The 13,239-nt window shown below is 41.1% G+C and overlaps 1 protein-coding gene across 2 annotated transcripts in view; it reads left to right on the forward strand.

Moving 5' to 3' along the window:
• The window catches only part of SLC2A13 (solute carrier family 2 member 13), a 118,308-nt gene that overhangs the window by 94,097 nt on the left and 10,972 nt on the right, over nucleotides 1–13,239 (forward strand). For both annotated transcript variants that reach the window (XR_014932380.1, XM_015851573.3), the window contains one exon: nucleotides 263–388. Coding sequence is in view for 1 of the 2 variants with exons in the window: in XM_015851573.3 (XP_015707059.1) it covers nucleotides 263–388 (126 nt within the window). In the remaining variant the exon portion in view is untranslated. The remainder of the gene's footprint in view (nucleotides 1–262; nucleotides 389–13,239) is intronic.

Raw genomic sequence — 13,239 nt, forward strand, 5'->3', positions numbered from 1 at the left:
ATTCAAAATTGATTTCATAGGAGAATTCTCCTTAATCCCAATCAAGATTCACAGGGCTCAAGATCTGCCCTTTGCTGAAATGTCATGCAGACGAAGGACAAAGTTATTTGTATTCTCTTTTAGGTCCTTTCTATTATCTTGTCTTCAGGACTGACGAATTGATTATGTGCATCCCAAGAATGATTAGGCAACGCTGTTGGCTTTGACATTTACAAGTAAATAAAGTGTTGCTTAAGTATTTCTTTCTTTCTTTCTCTTTCAGTTACTGTAATGGATGTATGTTAGATCCGGACTGTGGTCTCTGCTACAAACTGAATCAATCAAGTGTTGTTGAGTCCTCGTGCATCCCTGTTGATAAACATTCTACCATGAAAGCTGCTTGGGGCAGGTATGGCACTTTTCAAGATTTTCTGGCCTTATGCTGTACTGATATATTTTGTGCTATTGAGAACACAAATGTATTTTTTGCATTGAATCTTAATCTTAGGATCTTCTGAAATTAAAAAAAAAAAACAAAACAGCATTGTAAATTAATGGGCAGTTATATTCTAACAAACATCCTAAATAAAAGCTCTTATCCCAGTGGGTTCTGCATGTTCTGCCACTTTTGCCATGGCAAAAGTATATCAGCAATTAGTTAAATTAACTTTCCCCAGAGGTCTTCATTTGTTCAAGGCAGCACATTCCCTAAATGCTCATTTCTGCCCCCTGGACTCATTTTCTTTTTAAATGCTTTGATTAAGAAACCTTTTTATTATTGGCCTAATGAGGACACTTTGCTTCTAAGGAATCCAAAATGGTGGAAATCTGAAAAGTTCAAATTTCCAAAACATGGTTTGGTTTGCAGCTGCATTTCTGTGTTCCTGTGCTTAACACGGGCAACTTGATGTACATTGCACTTACCGTGTAAAAATCTGTGAGTTCACTGAGAAGTCCCAGTGTAACTGCAAAATACCCACTGATGTGCAAAATACATCACACCTCTTTTTCTTAAGCAGCACAAAGATTGCTGGTGAAATCACAGCACTCCCCAAGTTTGCTGAAGTATTGACTGTTATTAAGGAATGACTTAAAGAGATGGAATAAAGTCATGGAAGGGCTTTATCTACACTTCTAAAACTATCAGGGCTAGGCTTATAATGAAGAATGGTTCCACGGCACAAGAGAATCACATAATTATTGCTGATAAGTGTGTAATTGCTGCTGATAAGACCTTCTTGCTGTAGCTTATCTATGCTGCCTGCACACCATAAACATACTTGGGAAATATGCAGAACTTTGTGTGGAGGTTTGTTTTTATTTTCTTTGCATGTATTTCTCAGAAGTTAAATCCAAGTGTGTGAAGGGGGAGTCAGTCATACTGGGCAGAGTTTGGAAGACATGAAGCTATCAGCTAATTTTAAAATCACTGCTTTAAAATGACTCTAAAGCTGTTCTCCTTTTGATTTCAGTGCTATTAGGAAGTTATGCCTAGTGGCTCATCCCAGATGCAGAAAGAGGCCTTCATATTCTGTCAACATTCATCTCATATATTGTAATTTTAAATACTATTCTTTACTTTGCAAAATCATAAAAGCACACAGTAAGACATGAATGCAAACATAAATTTGTAAAGTATATTTGGTAGATAAACTTTATTTATTAGATAATCTTATTATGTAGCATGTGGAAAATGTAGATATCAGTAATCCTTTTACATTCATGATTTAGTCTCACAGACTCCTTGTTGTGTGGCCTACTGGAGCAAATTAGACAAGAAAAAAGAAATGTTTCAAGTTCAAATTGCAGAATACAGTATTTATATATTGTACTTAATGAGCCTGTTCAAAGCCCTTAAAGCAAAACCTCTAGTTTTAAATTTGCTGTATTGATGTTCATTAGAATGAATTTCCTGCCTTAAGAAATCCAATGAAATAACTACATTTCTTTTTCCAATGAGTATGTGTGCATCCCCATGTCTGGTGTTTAATTCATTAACTTCTAATCTTGTCTCCACCTGGTCTTCATAATCAGGAAGTTTTCTACAGTCTGGTCATTCAAGCTGCAGGCTGCCAGATGCTGCCTTCATTGTATTTTTACAATGAGAGACTAGTTTATAGTGGCTTGAAAGACGATTTTGTAAGTTGTGAACATCCACCAAACGTGAGTGTCGCACACACCCTCTTTGTAACTCCTGTGTGCTTTGATGGTTTAATGCCATCCAGTACTGGCTGAATGGGCTTAAGGTTCTTAAACCTTCCAGAATTAATTTTGGCCATTTTTTGGCTGGAAATTTTGCTTAGGGGAGAAAGAATACACAGGCTATACTGTCTGGGATCTGCTGGACCTCAGTTTGCTTGGGCAGCAGTGCTGGCCATCTCCTGTGATGCTGGAGCTTCAGAGAAATGGCTTCTGCTGTGCTTGCATTGATGGTGCCAAGCAGCGTTTGTGAGCTGCTGTGCTCTTGTCTTCTGTATGCTTTTCCTTCTGGAAAGATGTGAGCTGCAGACATGGAGGAGTGCATGTGGTCACATCACGGGATGTGAATGCAGCCACGTATCTCTGCAGCCATCATAAACCCAGCAGCTCTGCCACGTGTATCTATTATTGATGCATAGCCTGCCAGCCAGGTGAGCGGTGCTATGAGGCACCAGGAGAGATCTTGTCGTACTTCTTTTACAGCTCGCCACAACCTCATGAACTGGCAGAGAAACCCTCCTGTTTGTATGTTTATAGCTCTGCACTGCTCTTCGCAGTTAATCCCAAGGTACTTTGATAACACTGACATAACAGGCAATGTTTGGACTGTTATCTTAAAATACAGTAATACATTTTCATTTGCATGAGGTTTCCCCTGTGCAAGCTTTGTGTACTAGACACCACCTTTTTTTTTTTTTTTTTTTTTTGCTAATCATATTTATTCAGTTACAGTGTGTTCTAAATTGAGAAGTTATAGGGAAGGGAGGGGAGAGAGCAGAGATTTTGGTCTCCTGTGGTTGCCAGGAAGGCTGTTTGTGTTGCTGTGGTTGTCATAGGAACGTGGGCAGACAATTAAACCATCCAAATGTTTTTTCTAGAAGAATATAGCATTTTGGTTCTTTTGAATATAGGGAACTTTGCAGCCAGCAGTGGCCCCTGGAGAGGGAGAATGCCATGGAAATAGTGCAAGAATAATTTAGACCAAATCCGAGTCCAGCCTCAGAGCAGCACAGGTAATGCACAGTGGGTACACTTGCAGGATCATACACATAAGGCCAAGAAAATAGGTTGTTTTTGTTGTTAATCAGTTGCATAAGCCTGACTCTAATACTGGGATAACATGCAGAGGAGCATCATGTCTACCATGCTGGCAGAGCCACTGCCTCACAGCCCACAGTGTTACTGAACCGGTTAACAAACAGCAGCTGGCGTGCAAACTGTGCTGCCTCCAGCTCTGCCCAGGGACATGTAAAAGGTGGTTTCAAGACAGCAAGTGAGAATATTCTTAAATTATTCATTTTATAACAAAAGAAGAAGAGTAGTGTCTCCTTTTGCAGTGCATTTTGAGGATTCTCTGCAGGAATTCTGTTTTCCAAGGCCTGTGAAAGTTTTGTAGGTGGCAGTTCTGTTCTCTTCATGAACACTGAATTACTAAATCCCCACAAAGCTGATAAAAGCCATTATCTCAGTTTTACAGATGGGAATGCAATGGGAAAATTCCAGTACGTGGCCCAGGTGGCATGGCAGATGTCCTGGGCAGTCAGTATTTAGTCAGAGCTGAATGTGGAGGCAGCTGCTTTCAACTCTGTGCTTATGTAGTGAGAAGACCTTCTCCTTCCCCATAACTGCAATTACTACCCCAGTGCTCTCAGAAACCTTGAAATATCTCTGTGTAATTACAGTAACCCCAAAGGCCAGCCAACAGTGCTCTGGGAAAAACTTTATATTGCGTTAGTATTCTTATAGTTGAACAAATAACTGTGGAAGGAAGGGAGGTACTAATAGTGCCTTGACGTGACATTAACCCTGACACAAGAATATTGTAGGCCCCCAGCAGGCCCACCCCTGTGAGCTAAGTGGCTCTCATGAGCAACTTTAAGCAATCTCCCTCTGGGGAGAAAGATGCTGATTTTATACAGTAGACAATAATGAAGAAATAACAGCATTGTTTGTAGATCAGAGGCAAGTCTAGAAGCCATTCTGTCCACAAAATTATCTGGCAGGTCTCCACAGTCCCCTGAGGAGGACGACTGGTAGCAGAAATCTATAAAGGAGAAGAGCTAAGTGATTTGCTTTCTTCTGCCATTTTTAACTTCATTACGGAACATCTTCCTGCCACAGGAGTTTAATGGCTGATGGAGAATCATAGAATCACAGAACATTATGAGTTGGAAGTGACCCACAAGGATAGTTGAGTCCAGCTCCTGGCTGCACACAGCACCACCCAAAAATCAAACCTTATTTCTGAGAGCACTAAACTCTTAATGGATGAACTCCAGCAGCTCGGAGCCGTGCCCTGTGCAGCCTGTTCCATGCCCACCGCCCTCTGGTGCAGACCCTTTCCCCAACCCCTCTTCCCACCCCTCCCCTGCCGGCTCCATGCCGTTCCCTCGGGCCCTGTCGCTGTCACACAGAGCAGAGCTCAGCACTGCCCTTGTGAGGAGCTGCAGCCGCCATCAGGCCTCCCCTCAGCTCCTCTGCTCTGCGCTGAGCAAACACAGGGACCTCAGCTGCTCCTCACACACTATAACCCTTCCTCGTCTTTGTTGCTGTCCTTTGTATGCTTTCTAATAGTTTTATGTCCTTAAATTGTGCTGCTCAAAACTGCTCCCAGTGCTGAAGGTGAGGAAGCAGGATGGGTCCCTTCCCTTAATGGAATAGCAGTGCTGTAAACTGCAGTAAACTGATTTTATTCAACAAGCCATTTGCTGTCTGATGGCTGCTGCGCTCTTGAGCTCTTCCCTTTCATGTAGGAAGTACATGATACTACATTTCTGTCTGTGCCTGCTGCTTGTGTCCATGAGTTTGTGTTACTGTTGCTTAGAGTTCCATGGAAAGCTGGGTTTAAATCGTACACAGTAGATCCATCAGCCACTGAACTCCCTCTCCCAAGATACTTCCCACCACAGGAATGTGCCTTGCGGCTTCAGCATCCGAGCTTGGATGCTAAATAGATTCCAGCATTTAAAAAGAAGAAGTTTGTTAGCTGGGTTCTCAGACAATGGCCTGGTTTATGTCCAGTGGGGGATGTGCTGGTGTCTGTCACAGCCTTGTCAATATTCCAGAGAATTTAAATCCACACTGTGCTTCCTGCTGCCTAATCCGTAGCAGATGAAGCTGTTAGATGTTACTAGAATGCTTTTTTCTTGGTAGAGATGTTAGTTTTGGGGTTGGGTTCTGTTTGCTGCTTATAAGTAGAGCCAGAGATAAGTTCCTTATGTTTGTTTTGCAAGTCACTCCCTTTGAAGATGCCGTTGCAGTGCCAAGTACATGTGTAAAAGTTGCTGTGGCTGCTTTATTAGTACCAAAAAATATGTTTGTCCTCCTGTCATTGAAGCTTGAGAACCTGTATTCAGTGCATGGCAGGACACAGAGATACAAAGCCTGCCTTGTGCCCTCTGGCAGGCTGGCACCAGGCTGCACTCCAGGGATGAAGACCTCCTCTGTCCATATGTAGATACTGCTTGTTCCCCAATGTAGGCAGTTTATTACTGAAATCATTATCCAGAATCTTTCTAGAAGGACTTCTATGGGAGAATGGTACTAAATTCACCAGCAATTAGAAGATAAACCGGTATTTCTTTTACTAAGTATTCTGGTTGATAAAGATGTGTAGAACTGTAGTTCTCACATTTGTGAAGCAGAAGTGTAACAGAGATAATAAGTTTATTTAGCAGACTGGCTGGATCTACAGAACACATACATCTGTGCACACATAAGCACCACTCAGAAGAGTTGCTGTTATTCATAGCAGAATTTCTTTTGAAACTATGCTTAATTGTTTACTGAATTGAAATATTTATGGCTACACTGGGAACCTTAACACAGAATCTCCCCTCTCCCTCCAGTTATCATTTAGAAAGAGAAACAAAAGATCTGCAGTTTCAAATACAATTTAATTCTGATTGCATTCACCACTTGCCCGTGAGGATGGAAACCTGGACCAGCAGGGAGCTCACAGTGCTCCTTGTCCTCTTTGATTACGAGGACATCCTTCAGTATAGTAACATCTAATATAAGGTAGTGAGGTGTGTGAAAACAGAAATGAATGAGAGCTCTGAAATTGATCCAAGTCAATGTCAGCGTAAAATCTAAGAACTGGGTCTTTCCTGAGAGTCCCGTGTGCATATTTTAATGCTGATGAGTAACGGCAAGTAGGAAGAACAGAAGGATGGAGTGATGCAGAGTATTGTGTCAGCCACAGATGAAGCCTGTGCTCTTGGTGACGCAGGAGTAAGTAGCAAAGTGAGTGCAATTTTAACGTTCTGATCCTTTCAGCCACTTTCTCCCCTCAAACCCTTGAGACGTCATGCTTTCTAGGTCTCTTAAAACAATTATTACATGGTGGGCCTGATAACTTTAATCAGATCTCTTTAAACTTGTAAAAATATGATACTTAATTTAAATGGAGGCACAATTTTGTTGAAACCCTAATAGAAAATATAGTCTCTTAATGATTCTTTTTAATGTGCAGGGTGGGAAAACATTTGTTATAGTTCTATTTTATGATTTCTGATTGAATCTAATGCCTGAACAGTTAATGTTCTTTGCATATTCTATCTGTATCATAGGTCTAAAATAATAAGCAGAGCAACATGGTGATCTAAACTGAAACTGTTTATGATCCCTTAAAGTAATTAGTCAGGAATTACTATTTTATTAGAGCAGTATTTATTGGAGCTGTATTACTATAGCTCTAACTCATTACGTCTACTCAACCAATGGTAAATTCTGGATGAAAGGAGGACAAAACGTGTGCCTGGTCAGTTCTGTTGTGAAGTGAATGTGTTCAGATCCTGGGAATGTTTAGTTGATGAATGTAAGCAGATCTGCTTAGTTTGAAACGTCATTTGTACATTTGTTCACTACCTGCTCACGTATATTGCTCTCTGATGATGAACCCCTCTTCCTGATCTTAGACTGCATTACTATTCATAAAGGCATTCTGAAAGAGAATAATGAAGAGACAGATCCTGACATCTGTTTGAGATAGCTGCTGTAACAGCTACTTTAAATGGTACAGTACTGAGGTAGCTGGAATAGAAAAGCAAAGGTGGTCCTTGAGCTAAAGCATTCCCAAATGCTGTCTGATGTCATGAAAAGATGCGTTAAGGTTATTTAAGTGGAGAAATGTTAGCTGGGGTGGGACTAGAGGAAAATAATTGTTTCCCACTTAAAAAGCTTTTGGTTCACAAAGGAGGTAGCTAGGAAAGGAAAGAAAAAGAATGCCAACGTACAGGAGAGAATTGCCTGTCTCTTGTCAAGGTGCTTAGTGTGGGTGGACAACTGCAGCTGCTTCCTCACTCTTACTAAATGTGCATCGCAGAGAGGAGTCTTTCAGTGCCCATAGAAGGCTGCTGCTAATTAGCTTCTTCAGCTGCTCGTCTTTTTAGGGACAGATGGGAAAGCCTCTGCCTCTCCCTCCTGCCTCTCCAGGGAGCACTGCAGGAGCTGCTGCTGGGAGTGGGCTGGGAATTTCCCTGTTCCCTGGGAGCCGGTACAACAGGGACGGCTTTCTATTTTGAAGTGCATGCGTTTTGATTTCTGGGAAAGGAGAAGTGTCGGGAGAGGTTTTTCATGTCTAATTCACTCTTGATTCAGAATTTCAGGTTGAAATAAAAATCCTGGGTGAAAACTGCCTCAGCAGATTTTGTAGGTTCTTACACTCTGAAAGGAATCAATACATTGAAATTTCCCTTCCCGTTCCCTTGGAAAATTCTTCTAAAGATGGATGTTCCTGGGGATTTGTATTGATAAAGAACATTTAGCAGAGTCAAACACAGTTCTCCTCACAGGAGTTTGTACCTTTATCAGCATCTATAGCCCATATTTTACCCACTTTTTTTTCCCATAATAAGTAATTCTTCAGTAATCACATCACTTGACTGACTGAAATAGTGATATCTTCCCTTCCTAAAAGGATGAAAGCTTTTTCAGAGGATTTGTTTGCTTGTTTTTAGTTACGTTTTCTCCTGGAGCGAAAATAAATTAGCACATTTCTGCATTAGAACTGTGGAATAATTCTGTGTGATTAATGAGTTTAATTTGTATAAATTATTATGTGCACTGTCCGCGTGTGTGGTCCATTTCCTTGAGGACGGAGACAATAACATCAGTCCTTCAGCAGCGCAAGATGAGCTCGAATTATCGATTCGTTTGATTTAAAGCCATAACCTTATTTTAACCCAACGTTCCTGTTAATGCAGCTCAGAAGCAGGCAGCCTGCTTCTGGCACAGGGTGTGCTGCTGAACCAGGGCACTTCTGGCATGTGGGCTGTATGGCGGATGGTTGGACTGGATGATCTTGTAGGTCTTTTCCAACCTTGGTGCTGTGTGCTGATTGCTCCCACAAACCCTGGGTGAAATTATTGCTTTCTACAAGTGATCTTCAGGTATTTTTAAAATCTCCTTGGGGCTCAATTTTCAGTCCCCAAATTAATGATTTCCAGGGCATTTACCAGGACTGAAAGCTGAGGAATCGTTCTTCTTAGAGCTCTGTGAATTTCATGGAGACCCTCCCCACATCCTGTGAGGAAGGGACGTGCTGATGCTTTTACCTTCTGAAGCTGCATTTTCTCTTTAGGGCAAAGACATTGCCACCTACTGGAATCAGGGAAAAGCTTATTCTTCTGTCATGTGTTGCAGGAAATGAACCACAAGTCTCAGATTTAGATGGATTTTGATTGTGATGGCAGACATTGGTGCTGATAGTTAAATTGTAATATCTGTGCCTAAATTATAGTTAGAGAAATTGAGCGTAACAGCTCAGTACTCCGGCTGGGAGTTGGGTAAAACATTATTACTAGAACGATTAACTCTAAGTCAACAGCACCCTGGCTTTCTGTGTCTTTGGTCTTAGTATTACCTTTGGCAGCTCTAACTGAAGTGATGCCTTTGAGGTGTTGATGACATTCATTTGGGCAATACTACTGTCTGTGAACAACACAGTGCATGAGTGAAGGTTACTTCTAAGTGTAAGACCAAGAAGTATGAATAGAATTTATCTTACTCAACTTCCGATGTCTAAGCTGTTAACCTCCATCTCTCTTGTAGTTCCTTGGCTAATGGAGTAAAATACACCAGCCCATCTTTGCAGCTGACTTAGCCTGTATTTTATAGAATAGACTTTACTCCATCATGCCAGCAATTCTTGCACACTATTCTGTTAATATTTTAAAGGAAAAGTTCTAAGAGAATATTTTCATTGCTTTTGATATTATTATTGAAATTAAAATATAATGTTTGTGAACAGAGATCAAAAACCCTTCTTCTCTTCTTCCTCTCTGCAAAAATCTGAGCTGCACTCAGCCCTTACAGCACAGATCACTGAGGCAGCCTGACTTCATGGGAAGTGAGCAAGGGGCTGCTGGCCACCTTTGGGGTCTGCTGGCTGCCATTGAGGGAACTGATGCTTCTGCAGCAAATACACAGCTGGTTCGTATTTGTCTTGTAACCAGAAGAACTTTAAAATGCTAATTATTTAGTTAATTAAATGTAAAATCAGATTGAAAAAATAATTAGGTTAAACATTGTGTAGAGATTTATTTGATAGTAAATTCACATGCAATTCTAAAATGCTGCATTTGACATCCTTATCCTCAGACCAATTTATTTCCGTAATTAATTATTAAATATTAATGATACAAAGTGGTACAATTGGAAAGACTAAATGCTTTAACTTCTGTAAGCAGAAATCAGAAATTATCGAGAGTTGCTCAAGCTGATGAAGTGCCTAGAAAATAAGAGTTCTGAGGAGCAGCTGGGGGAATTGGGGTTGTTTAATCTGGAGAAAAAGTGGATGAGGGCAGATTTCATTGCTTTCTGCAACCGCCTGAAAGGAGGTTACAGTGAGGTGAGTGTCTGTTAGGACATGAGGACACAGTCTCAACTTACGCTGAGGGGGAGTTAGGATGAATTTCTTAATGGAGAGGGTGGTCCAGCATTGGGAAGTGGTGGTTTCCCCGTAGGTTCATAACTTTGCCGGGCGCACTGTGCTGGAGCACATCTCTATGTTTATGAAGTGGTTGAAGTCCTCATGCCCATCATTAGTTTGGAAGCTGCAAGGAGCAGTGGGATCTGTCGTAATGTAGCAGTAAAAGTTAGGATTAGTAGAATTGTTCAAGGACAAGCGGAGCTCTGTGGTGAACGTAAAATTGTGGTGGACCAGCAGGCGCAATCTCTTGCAGGTGCAGGAAGGGGCAGGATGTGTCAATAAATTGGACAAAACCAATGTTTGGATACATATATTTCTATATTTTTAAGCTTGCAAAAATATGTTATTTTGTCTTCTTGGGAAAGCATTTAGCAGATGTGTGCTTTGCTTCTTGTTACCCTTCTGAAATGTTGATCTTATATGACATCCGTTGTCAGTGAAGCTTTCTCTGATATTTTGGATAAGTGTTTTCTGCAGCTGAATATCAACACATCAGGCTAATAAGAGAGTCATAAGATTGGGATAAAGCTGTTCCGAATGCCTGTGCTTTAAAGAAACCAAAACATATCTGTATCTACAGGGAAAAGTAAAGAATCCATCCATAAATAATTACCAGATTGTACTCTTGTTTGTTTATTGTAAATACTGGCATTTGATTCTCCATCTTGGAATCATCTTTCTGTGCTGTAGGTACCACTGAGTTGTGCATCTTCAAACCTTCTTCAAAGCAGACTCATAGAACTCATAGAATCACAAGGTTGGAAAGGACCTATACGATCTAGTCCAACTGTCCTCCTTTTACCAGACTTCTGGGTTCATGTAGCAACACATTTATGTCATGGCTTCCTGACCTGAGAATACGGCATCTGATTTTCACAGCCGTTGTTTCACCCTGTCAGTCCTTTAGCAGGGTTTTACCCAAACCTCCTGCCTGCTGTTTAAATCTTAGACTTGGATACGTGTGGTTATAGATTAGACCTCTGTGTGCTCAGTCACTGAAGTAAGCATAGGCAGAAATGCATGAAGGACCGTAATGTTAAACTAAGATGCTTATACCCAAAACTAATTTAGAGTTTGCATTTTGATAAGGCTTGTATTTGAATTCTGTCCATTAAAATTCTGTAGGCATGGCTGCAGGACATGTAAGTGAATAGATGATGATTATTTTTCATAGCTGTTGTATGAGCCCCCACAAGTTTATGCATTATTAATACACTATTTAAATTATTTACGATTTGCTCATGATAGAATTAGGAAATCATACAATTTAATTATTGCTAGTTAATTTTAATTTGTACTGTGATAAACTGAGTGTGTCCAGTTGTGATCACAATCAGGATGAGGATGGGGCACTCCGTAAGTCGTATTTATTACCATCTGGTACTTTAGAATAGTAGGAAAATGGTTGGGAAGAAAGAGAAGTCCATGCATGTGGGATGTGGTGAAGGTCCCATAACAAACAAAAAGGTATTTGTGTATTTCTGGTCGTGGTTCCTAAGTGTGCTGTATGGGAGACTGGCTTACAGGTATATTTAACGAGCACTACCAGCCCCTGTGAAATCTGATGGGAGGGCTCTAACCTCAGGTGAAGACCATTCTGCCTGGTCCTGTTTGCATTCAGATCTTGAGGTGTGGAGAACACAGAAGGTGAAGAGAGAAGCAAATCCAGCAGAGCTGTGGGAGGTAGCAGGGGGCTGCCTCTCTCTGCTCCTCATAGATACAATAAAAATGAAGCTTGGAGCATCTGTACCATGATGGCAGGGTGGGACAATTGCAGCCGGTGACCACGAGGAGGCCAGCAGGGCTCAGGAGACACCAGTATGGTGGGAGAGAAGCCTGAAGGAGGTGCAACTGTTGGACTTTGAAAGGATAGGAAGAGCTGATTGATTTTAGACTTTAGCAGTCTGTAGGCTCTCAGTCACGTCTGCAAGAAAGAAGATAAAAGAAGGATCAGAGGATGACAGACAATAAAGAAAAAGTTGCTTAATATGAATAATGATGATTATTTCTGCATCTGCAGCTGTCTGCAAACACATCTGTAAGAAATGTCTGTTTAAGATGTATAACAGCAGTAGAAGTTCTTATGGCACGGAATACAGCAAGCTACTGTAAGCTCTTGAGCTTTGAAATGGGCAAAGCAGCCGAGCTTCCTGTATTATCTTTTCAGTTTATCTTTGCGTGCTTTCAGCTTCCCAGATGCAGAACAAGAAGCGCCAGCCATTCAGCCCCAGGAGAGCACCCTCCTGTTGGCATTGTGCAAGCTGTAGTAGCACTCATAAACTCACCGGGCATGGAATGCGGTGCAGAAAGAAATTAATTCATTTTGTTTCTCCAGTTTAAGGGTTTTCAGATCTTTTGGACAGCGGTAATTACTGCAGCTATTATCCAGTTGATCGAGATGTAACTCACAGCTCTGCATGCATAACTAAGGAATCCTGTAGCAGTGGGCTACAGGATGATAAGGCCTGATTTTCTGTCATGCGCAAACACATTCAGTGGGAGCTTTGTTGTAGTAAATTGTTCTTTCTGAGACTTTAAGGTGCATGTTAATATCGTTAAAACTCCTTACTAGTTTTAGCAAAGCGCAGTAGCAAATGTCTCAAAATGCAATGAGGGTTAACTGATGGGTAGGAGAATACCTTAAAATGGTACAGACATGTTTTTCAAGGTTGCATGTGTTTGTTTCTCAACAAACTGTGTGTCCTGTGTGTGTGTGCTTTATTACTTTGTTAACTGCCATCACCTGGCATCAGAACGCAACCGGAGTATTTGTAGCAGCATCCAGTTTGATGGATGAGTTATTTCTCTGTGCCAACTACAGAGCCAAAGCGGTGGATGCAAACTTCTCTAGAGATAAGCTCAGTTATAATATATCCGTATATTGCTCAGTTTGATGGGCGTGATATGAAAGGCAGCACTTCACACAAGGAGACTTTTAAAATCACTCGAATGGAGATATTTCAAATGCCATGTACATTTATGTACATGTAACAGGTGTTACATCAGAAACTAAGTTGAAGAATGGTCAGTTATCACTGTGTTGATAACCCTGACACAGAAGTCTGACATAACAACAGTCCTTAAGCAGTTTTTCCTCTTGTTAGAACAAAGAAATGGTGCATTAATGC

The sequence above is a fragment of the Coturnix japonica genome, chromosome 1, assembly GCF_054131305.1.
Source record: "Coturnix japonica strain WE chromosome 1, WE-NBRP24, whole genome shotgun sequence".
Classification (NCBI taxonomy): domain Eukaryota; kingdom Metazoa; phylum Chordata; class Aves; order Galliformes; family Phasianidae; genus Coturnix; species Coturnix japonica.